The sequence below is a fragment of the Ochlerotatus camptorhynchus genome, unplaced genomic scaffold (genome assembly GCF_037179485.1).
Source record: "Ochlerotatus camptorhynchus isolate MF236.1 unplaced genomic scaffold, CSIRO-AGI_Acam_v1.1 ptg000037l, whole genome shotgun sequence".
In the NCBI taxonomy this organism is placed as follows: Eukaryota; Metazoa; Arthropoda; class Insecta; order Diptera; family Culicidae; genus Ochlerotatus; species Ochlerotatus camptorhynchus.
This window is the reverse complement of record NW_027040528.1, coordinates 1,971,023-1,991,245: the sequence shown is the minus strand read 5'-3', so window position 1 is coordinate 1,991,245 and position 20,223 is coordinate 1,971,023. Positions and strand designations below refer to the sequence as shown.

General features: G+C 38.7%; 1 protein-coding gene across 2 annotated transcripts in view; it reads right to left on the bottom strand.

The window, feature by feature from the left end:
* Window positions 1–922: 922 nt before the first annotated feature.
* The window catches only part of LOC135711381 (uncharacterized), a 63,548-nt gene continuing 44,247 nt past the window's right edge, over window positions 923–20,223 (bottom strand). Inside the window, exons 2-4 of one of the 2 annotated variants that reach the window (XM_065234246.1) lie at window positions 11,654–11,968; window positions 2,967–3,090; window positions 923–1,411 (exon numbers count right to left, since the gene is read on the bottom strand). In XM_065234246.1, coding sequence (XP_065090318.1) covers window positions 1,301–1,411; window positions 2,967–3,090; window positions 11,654–11,856 — 438 coding nt within the window. In that variant the 5' untranslated portion in view covers window positions 11,857–11,968 and the 3' untranslated portion in view covers window positions 923–1,300. Of the gene's footprint in view, window positions 1,412–2,705; window positions 2,740–2,966; window positions 3,091–11,653; window positions 11,969–20,223 lie in introns of those variants that run through there. The other variant, XM_065234256.1, reaches the window with a different exon arrangement.

Below are 20,223 nucleotides of genomic sequence, written 5' to 3'. Positions count from 1 at the left end.
CCAATGTCAATATTCTTATTAGAATTTGTCAGATGATTTCTTATTCTTACTAGATTAAATATGACAGTATTGCAATCGAACAGAAATTCAATCACCTTTATGTTTCGTGTGCTTTTCAAATTCAACTAGTTTTTGGAATCAAAAACAATATTCGAACTCTATTGATTAATTGGTCTTAGTTGGTTAATTAATGGCACCAAGAAATGTGCAAAATATTGCGATGCAATCAATTATTATTTTGCACGTAAATCGAATCAAAAATAAATGCAAATGCTGGCTTCTAGCAAGTGTTGGAAGATAATTTAGGTACAAATCCCTGCTGCCGAATTGTATTTTGTTTTCTCCGCCTATCTCTCCCTCTGAGTATTTCTACTCACAACACTCTTTTTGACGTTCTTACACTCACCACCAGAGGTTGAATCGATCGCTTAATTCCTATTAAAAAGGCGTATATTCGGGCCGTGGAAAACAGCTTGCTTACCAAGTCGCAAACAATGTTGCATACAAATTCGACAGAATGTTTAGAAACGGCAACGTGATCCGATACCAGCGCTGTGGTGGGGGATACACGCAGCTAGTAATATGTAAATTGAACGTTAAATGCGTGTACGATGATTGAGTAGTAAGAATTAAGTCTGTTTGTATGTGGTTTTAGTGTCAGTGGCAGACGGCAGTGTTGGAAAACAATTTAAAGGGCATTTTCGGATACTTCACGAAACTTACAATGCTTAAATGTTATGTTTTATTATTCTTACACTGATTTCCTTTGTTTTGTAATGAAACCATTTTAGTTAAATCGATGAAAAAGAAGTCACCCTTTGACTTCATTCGATCGTTAAGCACAATTCTGTTAATCGATTACTTCTTTCCTATATCAAACAAAAAAAAGTATTGTCATTACAAAGTCTACACAACAAAACAATTATTCCCCATTCAAGATTAGAGACTCAATAACAAAAAACAAAATCATCACATTGGCGGTAGCAGTCGCTGTCAGGTGAAGGAAGAATGTCATGACATTTAAATATCAACGAAATTCTCTGTCTGATGTAATCAGTGATATTTTGACGCTAACAAAAAGTGTTGTAACAAAATTCAAAATCGGTCAGTTGATTGCACGTGCGAGTATTTCGGTAGCTGTTGTTCCAAGCAAATCTTGCAGCTATTATGGCAATTTGATTATTTACAATGTTGTTTTAGTTTCTTCCTCGTCTTCTTTCCGGATCGGGACAGTTATTCTAATGACTCAAAATTTGTGTTCTCTGTCAACAAACAAGCACTCGTTCTTCCCCCACCACTACTAATGATGCTTCTTGGTCTTGACTCGCTTCATGTCTTCGTCCATGTCGATGAACCGACTCAGCCGGGATCCGTTGAAGGGAGCATCACTGCCCGGTGGGTGCATGCGCATCTGTGGGAGGTTGCGAGGTTGTGGATTAGTTTTCAGATCGAAAAATGTGAGTGCTTTTTATTAAGAAGATTAGTTCCAATACCGAGAGAAAAAATTATATGCAAGCTTGAAACAGCTCTCTCTTAATACGCACCTGCTGCTAGTTGCGATCCCTGCGAAATGAATGCTTCGTGCTTTTGTGTACAGACAATGTGGTTTGTGTGATTGGTAGTTTTGTTTTATGTCAGTGTATTTCGATTGAATGTTGTCACAATTTGTACAAAAAATGGTAAAATTAGCGTCGTATGCGTTGAAAACTATTGTTCTGCTGCGTCTTTGTGTACATTTTCGATGATAGTATTTGCAAGGTGAGAAGGTTAGTACATTACGGTTAGATATAGGTGGCATAATTAGAAGGGGAAACGATAATTTTGAGGCTTAATCCATAACTTGGAAAGAAGTAATCAAGAAGGAATTGGATTAGTTGATATATCCCAAAACCAATCGGTAGGTGACAGGTAATTTTGCTAATTAATGTTAATTATTGAAACCCTGGCAACACTGCCACGATGGTAAACATTGTCATTTTTATGCGTTCCATCACGTAATTAGTAGGCGTTGCACATCAATTTGGGTTATCCTATTCCAAAGCACGTGTGGTGTAGGTAAACGTGTTTGTCTTTTGAGATTTTTACTTAAATCTATAATTAAATTACGTGTTTTTTGTGGTTGACAAGACTTTTTGTACGTTTAGACATAAGAAGCAATTGGTCTAATTTGTAACCCAATGTGTAAATGTTATCATAAGAAAATATTTTGATTTGCTAGCTTTTTTGAAAATTGCGGGAAACTTTGAGGTTTAAGTTTAAATGATTGCAGGAAATCTAGGTTAAATTGACGGCATATTTCACTGCACAAGGCGGTGGGAACATTCTGGTTATATTTGGTAACCGGCTATTGAAACCTTTGTTTATTATTGTTTGTTTACTGTTGGGTAATGAAATATTTGATTTTGTTTTGAATATTAAAGCATTGTTTTAATTTATTTAATAAGCCTTTTGGCATTAATTTATGTTACGTAGAAGAGACATTTGAAATAAATAGAAAATAAAAAGAAAACAGTTAAACTTAGGAAAAAGAGAGCTCAAAGAAGTCCAGCAGTCAGTATCAGAGTCTTGTAGAAATCAATGTTCAAAGATTCAAAGAAGGTAGAATAGATTCGCGTGTGCTCATGGCGTGGCGCTGAGTGGGCGGTGTACAGTGTGGCGAGTGTGTATTTTTTTATTTAGGCATATTTGCGATAAATGCGTTTTGGATTAGATCTCGGTATTATCTTTGGCGTAACGTTTCTGAAAATTGCGAGAGAAACCAAAAAAATAAGTTGTCACCATTTAATGATTAGTAGCAACGCTTTGCAAAAACCTAAAACAAACAAAAACCAAAGAAAACTGAGTGCAAAAACTCAAACAAGCCAATCTCAAAAAAATAAAACAAAACCAAAATTCAATGATTATGAGAATTTTGACAATAGCACAAGGTCTCCTCGGAAAGTGACCTTGGATGGTGGAAAAGTTACCATGATTCTGTATTTCTCCTTGCAGGCGTAGTCGCTTTCGTCCAGATCCTTGTAGCAGTCGGATTTGTAGTCCGGTGGCAGAGGTTTGCCCTCGAATTCGCACAGCTTGTGCAGCGGCCGAGACCTTAAAAAAAATGGTAGCATAGATCAGTAACTGTTGTATTTGGGAATGTATAAGTAACTACTAAATTAATTTAATAAAAATTAATGCATGCTCTATGTGTTTTCTCTTAAGTTTCTTAAATTCACCAATATGTGGCTCGAAAATATATGTATCCATTCTCAACTTTTTTGAATTTATCTAGTTTTATGTCTGAAGTTTAAGAAACATTTTCGAAGCTCTCCGAACATTCCTGATAATTCCTAGATTTTCCTAAACTAGCCAATTGTTACCGAAACTTGCCTGAAGAAGTCTGAATAGTACCATAATCAACCATGCGACACATAGACTAATCCGTTGGTGTCATCACTAAATCTGTTCCGGGGTCTCTCCGGGAGTATCCGGAACAAGTTCAGAATATGTCCGGATATGATCAAATATGGCCCTAAAGATTTAATATTATCACTAATGGTTTAGTAATTGAATGCTGACGCCGTTTGAAATGTTGCATGACCGTTTTTGCTAGTATTTAAGTTCTGGTCTTTTCCCCGGAGGTTTCCGGAGGAAGTCCGGATATGGTCAAATGTGGTTACAGAGATTTAATCTGAACCACTAATGGATTAGTCTTTGTAATATAATCGATTTAGGTGCTATTCAAGGGCACTGGTTACATCTCTGGTGACATCCGGAAAAAGTTCGGAACTCGTTCGGATGTTACCCAGGCTATAAACGAGCATGAATGAATTAGTAAAGCTACGGGGCGTTTTTAACAAATTTGGGAAACGTCAGAAAATATCCGAAAACCGCAAAGAATTTTGAAAAAAACATCAATATTAACTTTTACGATACCAACATACTCAAAAACTAAAAAATTAGGATAGCTCGGCAAAAATTCAAATCAATTTTGATGAAATATGTTTCATTCGATCACAAATTTTCCAAATTTTATAACAAATATAGACAGTTTCGATGGGGTCTCCCTTAGCTCAGTCGGCAAAGGCGCAGCTACAAAGCAAGACCATGCTGGAGGTGGCTGGGTTCGATTCCCGGTTCGGTCTAGGAATTTTTCAGGGTTGGAAAATTTCTCGACTTCCCTGGGCATAGAAATATGATTGGACTTGCCACACAATTATATCAATGCAAAAATGGTACAGGCATCGAAAACTCTCAATTAATAACTGTGGAAGTGCAACTAGAACACTAAGTTGAGAGCACGCAATAAGCTAATATGCCATACGCAATAAGCTTGAAATGCGAGGAGGAAGGAAGGATAGACAGTTTCGATACCATCCGATATGCTGGAATTTGGCCAAAATACCGTGGGGTACCTACCATATCATATAAATAGAGGTATCAATTAATTTACAATTGCCTCTAAATATCTTCAAGGGCGACAATTATTAACCACCCTTAACGTGTTTGCTATGAGCGTGTGTCTTGTCTGTCATGATTTGTTTTGGTCGTACGCTCATGAAACATACTCACCACTGTTGTTTTAATATATATTTTAATCGTTGTTTTTGTCTTTAATTTTATTCATGTTAGGTGCTTTAGAATGTAGGGAAAAATATCGTATGGAATTGTCTCGCGTTTTGAGTGAAGCTTGGTCTCATTTCTCTTCCCGCTGCAAAAGAAGGTGAAAATCATAGGCAGCATAAAGGATGGCGCACAATGCATAAGTTGTCGGGTTTTTGACAGTAACTGATAATCATAAGTCAAAAATTTTCCAAGGTACAGTTTGAAATAATGGGTACATGATTGTTACTTCGGTCATTCGGACTGCCTAACATGATTGGTGCTCATTTTATAAAGGCGGGGTCAATCAAAAGTTAGGTACTCTACTCTGAAATCTGTGAAAGGGAATCTAGTATCATGTGGACAAAACGTCCAATGTAACACTCATTGATTATGTCATTGAGAAAAATCGTCCAATGTAACATGTCCGATGTACAACTCGACTTGTCAAAACGTCCTATGTGGTTTTTATATGTTGTATCATGACATTCAAAGTAAAATTGTGATTTTACCGTTTCTTCTGAATTTTCAACGTTATTATACACTGACTACATTAAAAATAGTATTGCAAAATGTTTTGTTTTTAAACAGTTAAAATAATAATCTGTCGAACTTCAACTTCGATTTTCTCAAAATGGTGGATATGTTACATTGGTCTATTTGAAAAGTGACGCGAGAGTTAATGCATGGGCTAACTGTCAAAAAACCTGAAAACTTATCCATTGCAGGAGAACGCAGTGACTACTGTGACCATCTACGGCGAGTAGTTGGTTCGGTGCTTCGCTTCGCCTTCATCTTCACCGGGGGAGTTCCGAAAAAGGAGCCTCGCTCATGCCCCCGCTAAACGCTAAGGACCGCTGCTAGGCAGCCAAAGTGAAGAAGAAGAGGAGATGCTCGACACAAACCGTGTCTGGAGCCGACCTGAATCGGAACGAAAAGCAACCGCCACCGCTATCGTCGAAGGTCCCACCTACAGCTAGAATCAGCAAGGAGGAAGGGAAGGTCTGAATAGCTAATAGACGTCTTAAATTACATCTTTCTCTATTTTCCTATCAATCCATCCAAATCCGAACGTCTTTGGGGAAAGTACCCTGCTCGTAGCCGCCCCACCGGGGTAAATCGGGCCAGCTATCCAGCTTTCCATGCTCGGTAATGGCGGCCTGTGTGTATGAATAAATGTATCCTTCACTGTGCTTTTTGACACTATCTGGATGTTCGGATTTTGAACCCTCCCTTTTCCTCTCCCAGGAACAGAAGAAAATGGAACAACATACGCCTTCCAGTTAGTGTCAAAAAGCACAGTGAAGGATACATTTACTCGTACAAACTGGCCGCCATTACCGAGCATCGAAAGCTGGATAGGGTGACAGGTAACCCGCAGCTTACATATCTCAGTATCGCATCAAGATAACGAATTCGAGTGTTCAACAAAGTTGAAGAATGTGTCAAGAGCCAACCAGAGTTGCCATGAATGACGCTAACTTCTACTGAAAGACGGCAACACTGCTCGATTAGAATCAAACAGAGCTCGATATATAGGTTTCGTTTCAAGATAGCGACATCGAATGATAAGCAAAGTTGAGGTGGGCGTCGAGAGCCATCCAGAGTGGCTATGAATGACTCATATTTCTGCCGTTAGATGGCAACACTCCCCGGGTAGATTCAACTGAAACTCAATATATCTGTATCGTTCCAAGCAGCCCAAGTAACATTGCAAGCTTTATAGAGGTTTTATAGCATTCTACAAGTCTAAATCATGGTCTATAGAACCCTCATAAAACCAAAATTGTTAATTGGAAGACGATCTTTAATAAAAGACACGCGAAGACTGAAGCCAAAAGTTCCAATCAAACCGTCAAACGCGGTTCCAATCGAGCAATGTAAATAAACACGAGCGCTTCACAAGAAGGAAATGGCGGTTGAAATTTAATTTTTGAAATTTAAGTTTGCGTATGAAAACTGCAATTGGAAAACACAATTAAAATCTTTTTGATTATTTTTTTTTTATATTTACATCAATGTCAAAAAGCAAATATTTATGTAAAATTATAAATTGTTATTCATCAGCTGTATTCACGAAATATGCGCTCCAGTGCAACGAAAAACATATACACAGGCCCTGTAACGTTGATCATGGTGTTTTCGGTGTAATCTGTCAAGATAATGAATTTGGTGTCTGCCTTTGTAAACAATGCATTTGATCGTCGATTCAGCGTAACTGGTAGCTCACCCACGCATACTGACACCACTATCAGGTAGTGCATGCATGGGTGCGCTACCAGTTAAGCTAAATCGACGAGCAAATGACGGATTTCACGCCAACTCGTCTTCGGAGTTGGCAGCACCCTCTCAGAACCTTATGAAACTTTGTGGGTGTGGAGACTTAGCAATTTTAAGCAACTTTGAGTACTTATTTTTTTCAAAATTTATCTCGCCTAACATTTGATAAGGGTCAAAGTTTTTTGTCGATTTTTTTTTCAAATCGATATAGCTTAAAAATGACAAGCCCTACAAAATAGTGATGTATGGCGAACTTTTAGCAAATAATCTGAAATTTTATAAAAAAAATTAAATAAATTAAAAAATTGGTTTCTACACTCTAAAAAAATATATTTAAAAATTAAAAGTCATTTTCCCAAAAATGGTACCCCTCAGATTTGCTTGATATTTTTTCTCATGAAAGGCAATATAATTACCTAACTTTTCTTCATACATCGCAAAGTGGGCGCTTTTAAGGAAAAAAAAGTTGTTCGAACAACAACTTTTTCATGTTAATTTTTTTTTAGCGTGTTTCACTCAAAGTCGAATAGTAATACGCGCACAACCTTATTAAAATCCGTTGAAACTTAATGAGCATAAAGATTTTGACCTTTTGATAATCTGGGCGTGCTTAAAACAAAAATCTAGCCTAACATTTGAAAGGGCCTAATACAGAGGATTTTTCTGCATTTCGAATGGTGTTTTAATAAATGAAAACTCTAGTGTTTTTGTTTAGTGCATAATTTATTTTCCTATGATTCTCCATACATAATTTGAGTTTTTCATTGATTATTAGTCTATCGGAAACAGAGTGAAATTTTTCGGAGTTTCCTTTGAATGTGAAAATCGCTTAGTAGAAATTATGTTTTGAGAAATAGGTACAAAACAATGAAATTTTTGTGTACCAGGTATAGTTTTTACATGACTGAACAGCTCCTTGAGTTCATCGGACATCTTTGTGTATTGATCATTTGATATGAAGCAGAAGTTCAATTTTGTTATGCTTGTATCTGTTTGTTTATGGACCTTGGATCTGATCCGCTGATGGGATTGATTCTAGCGATGGATCTGTATCTGTAAAATTAAAGAAAAGAAAAAAAAATATAACCACACATTAATATATAACGCTGTTAAGGTGATAGTACCATGAACGGGGGTGGTTTTGATAATAGGGGTAACTTTGGTAATGCAGCTAAGCCAAAAATTTATGACTTAAGGCACATCGTACGCAATATTTTGGATAGGAAACCGATGTTCCCTTCCAAAATAATGAATACGAAGAGCATTAAGTCATAACTTTTTGGATTAGCTGCATTATCAAAGTTACCTCCATTATCAAAGACATCCCCGTTTACGGTACATCGAAGCCGCATCTGAATTTTCCCCATGTTTGTGGAGCACGAGCTGCATAAACCGCATATCGTACAGTCGTGAACATTTGATAGATTGTTCACCGAGGTTGGCCTACCAATCGATCAAATTTGTACGATAAGCGGTTCATCCAGCTCGTGCTCTAAAAAAATGTTGAAAATGAAGTTGTATCTTCGATGTAAAATCCTTAAACCACACAGTTGAAACAGTTAAAGTTATTATTATTTACCTAGTGTATCATCAAATTCCTGATGTTCTGATTGCTGATGACTTGTTGATGGTTGCGGCTCTTCAAACTTCCGAGCATGGCTTGATTCTTTTCCATCCGATCGCCTCTTTTTCGGGAGAGGTGTCCTATTGTGCACTAAAATTCCACGACACGATTCACAAATACGCATTGTTACATCCAATTGATGATCAAAGCCCCATGAATGTATTTTCTCTATGAGACTTGATGATAAATTACGTAAATTATTGCGGCTGCAATTGGGATTGTTTATGTTGGCACTACATTGCACCCTTTTAATAATCAATTCAGCAGATTTTTCCATTGTTGTATATATAAACACTTTTTCGTTTCAACAACTATGCAGCACTACACTTTCAACAACTATGCACTACAGCAACTATGAGCATTGTTGTGATATCACCAAACTTAAATATTAGATTATGTCGGTAGAAACAGACTGCGGTGCTTTAAGTTTATACCTTATATCTCTCATGTGACTACCTGCGTTGTTATATAACTGCTATATAGCAGGTAACTTAACGATTATTTTAGGCATGCCTTAAATAATCGTTAAGTTACCTGCGCTATTATATGTATTCACTTGAGAGATGAGGTATAAACATATATATGCATATTGCTTACTAATGGACACACCTAATACATAAAAATAAATGAATGATTATTTTTCTAATTAAATTAATCACAAATACATGAATTGAAATCTTTTCATGAATAAAACATACTAAGTGATTTTTACTTAGTTTACCTATTGATTTGGAACAATTTGAGGGCGGTTTTATAGAAGTTGGATAGAGTGTATGCATATATTATAATACAATCCATCACAGGAAAGTGCAAACCATGCTGAGATGGCTGTTCCTCATTAGAACGTTTTGTTCTGAACTCTTATTGGACGATTTGCAGGTAACTTCTCTGTACCCTTTTCAAATGTTAGGCTAGATTTCGCCCAGATTATCGAAAAGTATACCCATAAAGTTTAATCGAATTTTAATAAGGTTGTGCGCGTATTACTATTCGACTTTGAGTGAAACACGCTAAAAAAAATTAACATGAAAAAGTTGTTGTTCGAACAACTTTTTTTCCTTAAAAGCGCCCACTTTGCGATGTATGAAGAAAAGTTAGGTAATTATATTGCCTTCCATGAGAAAAAATATCAAGCAAATCTGAGGGGTACCATTTTTGGGAAAATGACTTTTAATTTTTAAATATATTTTTTTAGAGTGTAGAAACCGATTTTTTATTTTATTTAAATTTTTTTATAAAATTTCAGATTATTTGCTAAAAGTTCGCCATACATCACTTTTTTGTAGGGCTTGTCATTTTTAAGCTATATATCGATTTGAAAAAAAAATCGACAAAAAACTTTGACCCTTATCAAATGTTAGACGAGATAAATTTTGAAAAAAATAAGTACGCAAAGTTGCTTAAAATTGCTAAGTCTCCACACCCACAAAGTTCCATAAGGTTCTGAGAGGGTGCTGCCAACCACTGGATGAGTTGGCGTGAAATCCGTCAAATGCATTGTTTACAAAAGCAGATACGTCCATTCGAAAAAAAAATCGAGGGTTCATTCATACCCGGTAGGAATCATGAATCACAGATTGCATAATTTTGCGCAAAGCTCTATAAAATATCCCCTACAATGTAGTATATTTGGTTTCACTCAGTGTTGTCAAAAATTGATTATTTAAATACTTCGTTTGAATACCGATACTACCGAAATGAATAAAAAGATATTCTCTCAAATTAAAAGTCCCTCGAAGTAAACATAAAATTGCGGGTTGCCAAACCAGATTTAATTTTATTCTCTCCGCGCGTCTCTTATAAAACATCGTCTCTGGTTCCAAGGTAATGATTTCAAGCTTTCAGCAAAGTTGGACTATGAGTCAAGAGCCAGCCAGAGTTGTCATAAATGACAAGCAATTTTACAGGTAGATGGCAACACTATTTGAGCAGAATCAAATAAATCTCAATTATTAGGTATCGTTTCATGACAATGACTTCGAAAGATTCGAAATCACTTCGGAAAGTAGTGAATCGCTTAATAAAAGTATGGATTCACTTCAGAAGTACTGATTCACTTCAGAAAAAAATCGCAATCATGTCGAAAAGCACTGAATCTCTTTGGACAATTTCGGAATCACTTTGGAAAAAAAATAATCAAAGTTTGTAATTATTTCGGAAAGTACTAAATAATTTCAGATATCTTCGGAATAATTTCAGAAAGTACTGAACCTCTTCAAAAATGTTTCCAATCACTTTGGAAACTACTGATTCACTTACTTATGCATTGATTCAGTACTTTCCGGAGTGATTTCAAACTTTTCTTAAGTGGTTCAGTCATTCCGAACAGTTCTGAAATAATTCAGTGATTCAGTTATTTCCGAAGACGTGAGACGTGATTTAGTACTTGCGAAAGTGATTAAAAACTTTATGAAATTATTCAGTACTTTCCAAAGTCCGAAATTTTCTGAAGCGTTTCAGTACTTTCTGAAGCGGCTTCAAACTATTTAAAAATGATTCAGTTCTTTCCGAAGTGGTTCAGAACTTGCAGAAGTGATACTTTTCTGGAATGAATCGGTACTTCCCGAAGTTATTCCGAAATTTTATGAAGTGATTCAGCCCTTTTCGAAGTGATTTCGATCTTTCCTGAAGTGAATCAGTATTTTCCTAAGTGACTCATATTCTAATTTTGGTAAACATTTGAAATCGCTACATTAAAATATTGAATTCTATTTGATTCTACTCGAGGAGTGTTGCCATCTACTGGCTGAATTTCAAACATTTGCGGCAACCCTGGCTGACTTTGCTGAACATTCGTAGTCGTCATTTTGAACCGATATCGAAATATTGTGCTTTATTTGGATTTACTTTAGCTGTGATGTCATATGAGAATCATTGACGGCAAACTTGACTGGCTCTTGACTCATACTTCAACTTTACTGAACATTCGAAGTTGCTATCTTGAAACGATATCGAGATATTGAGTTTTAATTGATTATATCCGAGCAGTGTTGCCATCTAATAACAACAAACTTGTGTGTTTTGATGCGTCAAGCTGTCATGCTCTTAGTTGAAAAATATTGTAGAAAATATAATTTGAAAGCTTTGAACAGGCTAGCAAACCGACTGGGCTTTAATAAGCCAACTCGTAAGCCAACTCACTCGCATAAACTAAATCCAAATACTCACCTCACAATCATCTTGTCCATTCCGGTGGGTTTGTTCATCGGGCAGTAGAACACATCCGGCGTGTTCTTATCGTAGACGATCGACTTTCGCATCATGTCTTTCTCCTTGTATTTGATGTGCTTCTCTTTGGCGGCTTCCACGACTACGGCCAGCGCCACCACCAGCAGGGTGAAAAGTACGACAGTTGACGTGGATTTACTCATGTTTACGCGGACTGACTTTCTTTGTGTTTTCTGGTGGGAAAGTGCGTTCAGCACTCACTATCTTCCAATGCCTCTTAGTCGTCTATTGTTTGATGGTATTTAAGGTTCGACTCTGCTGGGACATTGGGAAAAGTGAAAGAGAAATGAGCATTGTTTTTGTTATTGTTATTGGATCTTTAGATTACGAGAGCGATTACAAGTTGACGATGGCTGTTTTCTGTCTTAAAGTAGTGTCAAGGTTGAATTACAATGGCATAGGCGAGCGCGGGTATTGCTTTTGTCGCGATCGTTGACACTGTGAAAGAAAATGCATGCTTTCCCTGGAGTTAGATGTCTTGTTTGCTGATGTGAAGTCATCAACCCTGGGAAAACTAATTGTTCAAATTCAAATTTATCCACAGAAGTAAACATCAAAGACAACTGTTTTGAATGATAATTTGAGTGGCCTTGCACTTTACCGAATGGGAAATTTGTTTTACCAGAACCATTGTTTCAGAATCTCCCATTTCCGATTGCTGCATTTGCTACACAAACTCCAGTCGAAGCTGCTGTCATCCACGATCACATTGGCATTGCACTTCGCTCAAATTTGGTAATTATTCCATCGTCGTTGCTGCATCACCGCGGGAACGAGGAAAACATTTGGCGCATTTTTTAAGGGCATCTAAAATTCAAAATGCGGTTGGTCTCACGTTTGCTTATCAACACAATCTAATTATACACGGAGGGATAAACTGCACAGCAACTATAGAGACTTGCTCTAGTTCAAGTTCGAGAACAGAAGCAGGGCATATCGTGTGGTGAAGATCTCCGACTGCACTGGTTTGATAAATTTACAAGTCTCCGGTCGCTTGATCGTAGATTAGGCCGAAGTATAGAGTAAACTGAACGGTGTGCATCTGTCAGTAAGATATCGATCGGCACTTTTTATGCGACTTTTGACATTTTGCCGCCACCAGAAGCTTGATTGCGCGTTGGATCGCAATCGTATGCGATTCGATGGATGTCAATCGACCGGGGTAAAACTGGTTTGGTTTGGGTATGTGTTAATGTACTTGAGTTGTAATTACAAGATGATCTTAAATTGTGAAGACCTCTGAAGTTGATTTTTGCAGGATATTTATGTTTATTAAATTTTATTTAACTAAAAATATATTTTGGTAAATTCTTTCACGCTCAACAATTCTCTGTTATCTTTTTTTATTCATGTTTTGGTTCATTTTCTAGCTTGAGAACAACGTTACTAAGTAATCGAATTTATTTGGTAATATTGCGTTTTAAAATGTCCCTTTGGTCTTACTTTAACAATATCTCTTCATTAAACTCAATGATGGCTACTCCAGCGTATTTTGGAAAACGATTATTTGGACTAATAAAGTAGCATATCCATTTTTTTGCTTTTTTTTGTTGACATTTAGAGGTGGCGCAAAGGGTCTAAAGTCCTCAATGACGAACGATGAACTTTTTCAAATAAAACATATGCTTCTATATGTAATTGAAGCTCCGGTGTGGGAATCATACGCACAGAGTCATAGGAACAAAGTCCAGGCCGCTCAGAATTTCCGACTAGGCCTGTACTCGAAAAAAATGAACCAGACAAAAGTGTCCGCCAAAAATTTTAAGTCGGATTTTCTTGAAACTTCCAGGGAATGAACTAATACATATGGATTATGTTTCGGCATAATTAGTTTATTCAATTTCCTTTCCATCGCTGAAAGCCCGCACTTTTCCCTTAAGACCCCTCATTACATTTTGTGCATTGGTGGAGCCGACCTTTTTGGTTACTTTCATCCATTCTTTCTTCAACTCCAGCTCGTTCTTAAACACCTTCGACGATTTTCGAACTTTGGCCTTCATTATGGCCCAAAATCTTTCCACCGGACGAATCTCTGGTGAATTTGGGGGGTTATTGTCTCTGTACCAATCCAACGTCGTTCGCGCGTAATGGCATGATGCCAGGTCCAGCCAAAATAATGTCTCGCCTCCGTGGGACCGCAGGAAGGGCAACAGACGCTTCTGGAGGCACTCGATGCGGTAAATTTCGCTGTTGATGGTACCCATTGTGATGTACGGTTTACTAAGTTTACCGCATTGGCATATGGCCTACCAGAACAAGTATTTTTTTGGCGAATTTGTCCACTTTCTTCTTCCTTATGTCTTCCGGAACATCAAACCGTGATTTGGCAACGTAGAACTCCTGCACCGGTATCTGCTTTGCGTCTGCCTTGATGTAGGTTTCGTCATCCATAACCACACACATCGGTTTCGTTAACCACTCTCGATACAGCTTCCTTGCGCGGGATTTGTCCGCCGTGTTTTGTTGATCACGCCGGTTCGGTGCCTTCCGGACTTTGAATACACGAAGCCCAGCTCGTTTCATGGTTTGCTGAACGAACCAGGTGGAACACTTCTGGGACTCCTTAAACGATTTTACCACCCGAGACACAGTTGTATGGGTGATTCCCAGTTGTCTTCCGATCCATCTCATGGCCGCAGTCGGATTTTCCATGACGGCGCGCATAATTCTCCGGCGATTTTCTTCTTGTTTCGATGACATCTCAATAACCACTGAACCGATTGTTATGAAATTTTGCACATATAAACAATTCACTCCAAAATAGTTATGCCCAGATTTTCATCAATTTTTACTCACGGATAAAAAAGTTACACACGGATAAAAATGGTGCATTTTTTTCGAGTACAAGCCTTATGATTAAAAAAATGAGAGAGATTCCAGGAAATTGGAAGAACATGGATTTTATCAAAAGATGTCTGAAAAGCAATTTATGGAAAACACAGGTAGCATTCCTAGACAATTCTGCCAAGAATTAAATTATTGTAAGCTGCATATTGCTGTGATATTATTCAACGATTCTTACTCATGTTGATTTGCTACAAGGAGGAAAGGAAGTTGTCTCGAAAAATAATTCCAATTCTAAGAGCTTTCAAAATATTCCACAGCCCAGTATGTTCTATTATGATTAAAAATGCAGTTTCTTGGATTGTTACTTTTACAATATGAAAATTTCTGCAAGTCCCATTGATTGAATAATTTCTCCAAGTTTGCATTAAATCGAAGTCAAAATGACGCCACTAAGGACCAATAATCCGACTCGTGTGCTTCCTGACCGACTTAGTCGGTTGGTTCACAAAATGGCGCTGTACCGAATGGTATCACAAAAAGGTCCTGTGAGGGCAACGGGGTTTATTTTAATTAATTATCGTACTAGTCTACGGTCATTCGATTAATGTTACCTATCCGTAATTAATTAGCCAAGCCGTATTACCTGATTGAACAGATAGGTATTCACGCGATTCACCACTCACTTTTATTACTTTGAGGACACTTGGTTTTAACGGTCCGAAGCACACGAACGCCAGATACTGATTGAATGGCGGTTTTCCTTCGCGCTTTTCCCATCCCATTGCTCTTCTCGTGAGACGTTATTTTCCACCCATTTTGAATTCATAGTTTCGCCCGAATGTTGTTGTACCCACTGGTAGAATACTCATACCCAGTGCACTGTTGTACGGTTTTACATAATTTTCAAATTTAAAAACAATTAATCCTACTAACAAATTAACATTTTTTTACAACGACTACTAACCCTACTAATCCAACACCAAATAACTTTAAGAGACGTGACGGTACATTTAACAACTATGCACAAATTAAAAATCTAACATGTTTTGTAATAAACGGTTACAAAATCATCGAAGCTTTAGGGGTAGAAGTCTCCACTTCTGTCAGCCCTATCACCATCATTGCGACCTACTGCCCCAAGAAAGTCACCATCAGGGACGGGTCGGCAGCAGACCTACACGGGAAAAATCCGATTCCATTTTCATGAATAAAAAATCATGAAATCAAAAAACTTGCCCTCCCATGAAATCATAACAATGATTCATGATTTCGTTATGGAAATTTGTGATTTCATAATGCAGCGGAATCATGACCGCTTCAAGCGTTACCTAGAAAACCGAGTTCACCGCACTACATAGTTATCTCGCCTTTTGCCATCCATCTTATATAAGTACCAACAGTCTAGTGGTCAAACTATGGGTTTATAATCGTAAGGTTCTTGATTCGAATCTAGTCTGTTGCTCTATTTTATTTTTTATATGTTTTAGTTTAAAAACTAAAAGTTAAACAACATGGAAGACAACATCTCACTACCTGTGACCCACCAGGAGCTCAGTTCGTACCACTATCCGGTGGTGGCCGATGTAGCCTCATCCGTCAACCGATTCCAAGCTTCCCGACGCAACTATCATCGTGTCAGCTGGGAGCAGTTCCAACTCTGGGACGCCCGAAGATGTTGACCGGTATCTGCGTTCCATCGAGGAGACGACATTCCGGGGCTGACGTGCCAGTATCCAGACAGGTGAGCAATACTCTGAACCTTGATAGAATTACCAAAAATCTCATCAGACTCCGTAGCTCCATCCGAAGGCAATACCAGCGTTCTGGTTTGCGTGTCTTGAAGACCCATTGCAATCATCTTACAAAAACCATCCAAGGTGGACCTTAGAAATCATCATCTAAGGTGGACCTTAGAAATCAGGATTTTGCTAACAAGATCGGCTCTCTCCTAGGTTGTGCACAGCTCTTCTGGAAACTAACGAAAATCCTTAAAAATAGGCCAAGACCCACTGACTCCATTGGACCGTCCCAGCGACCCAGTGGTTCATCTGATAACTCATGAAGAGAAGACTGCCGCGATAGGTCAACATTTCGTCAACTCCCATAATCTCGGACAAAACATCGTCAGCCCTCACGAAGCTGAGGTTGCTGAAAATGCAACCAATCTTCATCAGATTCCCAACATTTTTCCCGAGGAATCCGAGATTTCTGCTGACGAACTGTTGGTCTATTTTAAATAATTTAAAAATATGAAGGCCCCAGGTTTCAACAACATCCTGAATCTGGACTCAAACACTTGAGTTCCAGATTCTACAACCATCTGGCACTGATTTTTAATCTGTGCCTCAGGCTTGGCTACTTCCCCTCGTGCTAGAAGTCAGCTAAAGTCATACCCATCCGGAAACCTGGGATGGATCCGTCCTCTCCTTTAAGTTATCGACCAATCAGCCTTCTCTCAGGGTTATCATATCAAAAAACAACTTACTCGAGGAACAGTTTGGTTTTCGGAAAGGTCGTTCGACCGTCCACCAGCTGACTCGAGTAACAAACATTCTCACACGGAACAAGTCTGTTTCGAAAACATCTGCCATGGCGTTGTTGGACGTTGAAAAAGCGTTCGACAATGTCTGGCATGATGGCCTGCTGTTGAAATTGCAGCAGTACGGTCTTCTATCAGATAGGACGTTCCGAGTCTCTCTGAATAGCATCACATCGGATGCTTTCAACATCGGTGACGGGGTTCCACAAGGAAGCATCCTTGGCCCCATTCTATTCAACCTGTTCACCTCCGATATGCCGGCTCTCCCTGATGGTGGATTGTTGTCTCTGTTCGCAGATGACACATCCATCGTCTACAAGGGTAGGGTCATAGGAGCTCTGACTGCCACAAGGGTAGTGTCATCGGAGCTCTGACAACAACTGGAAGATCCGTATCAACGCGACAAAGACCCAGGTCATCATATTTCCACACTTTAAATCTCGCAGTCCCAGACTTGTTCCATCGGAGAATAATAAGATCTGCCTGATAAGATCATTGTATCCACTCATCAACAGGAGGTCTACCCTGTCCCTGAAAAATAAGCTTGCTGTCTATAAACAAATCATCCTTCCCGTAATAGAATACGGGATGCCCATCTGGGAGAGTTGCGCAAAAAGCCGCGGGGGGCGACTTTATCTACAATGCAGGAAAAATTGTGTTTTGCTGTGGTTAGCTGCACGCACGCTGAGTAGATAGAAAGAAGATTGATGACGATTCTGAAGATTTCCTGCAAAAAGATGATGCGCGATGCAGTAGATGCGAGAAATGAAAGAAGATATTTCGAAGATCGATTCGCTAGTGTGAGATTTGTTGAGCATCTAGAATTGAGATTTAGATGTGTCGCCCCCCTCGCAAAAAGCCACAATCTCAAGTTACAAAGGATCCAGAATAAGACCCTGAGAATGATCGTCAATAGTCCAACGCGGACTACACGCAAACCAAAAATTTATTACAATGAATGTTAGTTCCGTTTCCTATCATCCTCTGTTCATGAACATCGCAACGAATGTTATAAATTGCAGGCGATGTAATGGTTTTTTGTCTTTTTTTATTTCGTGTTCTATCTACGCTTTCGACTATACCAGTAAGCTTGTAGAACGACGCACATTGTAGAACATTGTAGAACGACGCACACACTTGCCTCGAATCTCTCCAGCAGAAAAAGCATACGAAGTCGAGTATGCGAGAAAATGAGCGCTTCATGTTTGCTTTTAGGCTATCCATATTCAGGAGGATGGAGAGAGCAGGGGAGAAAGCACAGGTCTGATAATCGAAGCGTTCTTGGTTCGAGTCCAGTCGGCAATGTGTTTCCTATTTTTTTCGACATAACTAATTTACCTCACTAATACACTCTACATTTTTCGGTCTCCAATTTTCTTGCATTGGACCGCAGCTAAGTATATCGCATCCTCGGTTCATGCGGTCTCCACTAACATCCTCTGATGATGAATCCCACATAATTGTAAGCGAATCTTACATCCCTCGATTGGGTGTAGAATAACAAATTAAAACATTTAAATCAAACATTCTTCACAAGAAGAGAATTGTAAAACACGACATGTACAAACACAAAATCAAAAATTTCACCAAAGATGGAGAGCCCTTCTGGCTAACCTCTTGCCCTGTATTAGCAATTGTAAACCAAGTAACAAATCGCAAATAAAGAAGAATTTTACTTTTCCGATTTAGGTTAGCGACTGAAAGTCAATTTTTATTTGTTATATGCGACAGTTAGAAGATACTGAGAGGTTAGCACATATCATCGGCAAGAGACGTGCGTGTGAGAAAATTTGCGAAAAAATCTAAGGGCACCGGTGGGATTCGAACCCACAATTCCCATTCAGTACACGGGTGCATTGCCAATTATACAACGGTGGACCTATGGTCTACGGATGTATTTGGCTAATGACATATGAGTTTCAAATCCGTTTCCCTTAGATTTTTTCGCAAATTTTCTCACACGCACGTCTCTTGCCGATGATATGTGCTAACCTCTCAGTATCTTCTAACTGTCGCATATAACAAATAAAAATTGACTTTCAGTCGCTAACCTAAATCGAAAATTAATTTGATGATATATCATCACTATGGCCCGGTGGTCGGAGGTGAGGCCAGCAGCTCATTGCTCTATTCATACTGCATTGGACATCCCGTATCCAACATGTGTGATGTAGAACAGAGACGAGTTGTGTTTGTTCACATCGACCGATACTGAGTGGTTGCGGTACAAGCACATATCGTCGGTAATAGACGATTGTTGTGTATTGAGAACGCTTGCGCAAAAAGACTAAGGGAGGGAAACGGATTCGAAACTCATATGTCATTAGCCAAATACATCCGTAGACCATAGGTCCACCGTTGTATAATTGGCAATGCACCCGTGTACTGAATGGGAATTGTGGGTTCGAATCCCACCGGTGCCCTTAGATTTTTTCGCAAATTTTCTCACACGCACGTCTCTTGCCGATGATATGTGCTAACCTCTCAGTATCTTCTAACTGTCGCATATAATGAAGAATTTTACTACTACTTGCGCGGATCAAAACTTGTCATACCGACAAGCTTTCGACCAAAGTTGCTCCAATTAGCCCACGAAGGACATCCAGGACAGTCTCTGATGAAACGACGTTTTCGGGAGAGGTGTTGGTGGCCCGGCATGGATCAAGCCGCGGTTGAAACATGCGAAGCTTGCGAGGGATGTCGTTTAGTCCAACTTCCTGATCCGCCTGAACCAATGATGCGACGTTCATTGCCCGACCGTCCATGGTTTGATATTGCGATAGATTTTCTCGGGCCAATGCCAACAGCGGAATACATTCTTGGAGTTATTGACTATTATCTACAGTCGTTTTATGGAATTAGAAGTTATGTCTAAAATCACGGCACAAGAAACAATCAAACAATTGTCAATCGCATTTGACAATTAAATTAGACAATTCAAAACAGTTCGTAACATACGAATTCGAGGAATATTTTAAACTAAACGGCATTTACCTTAATCACTCTTCACCCTATTGGCCTCCTCAGGCTAATGGGGAAGTCAAACGCCAGAACAGATCGTTGTTAAAAATAATGAAAATTGCGAACGCTTTGTGCAATGCTTGGAAGACTGAACTCAACAATTATTTGGAACTGTACAACAATACCCCACATACCATCACGGGTAAGGAACCAAGTGTGCTTT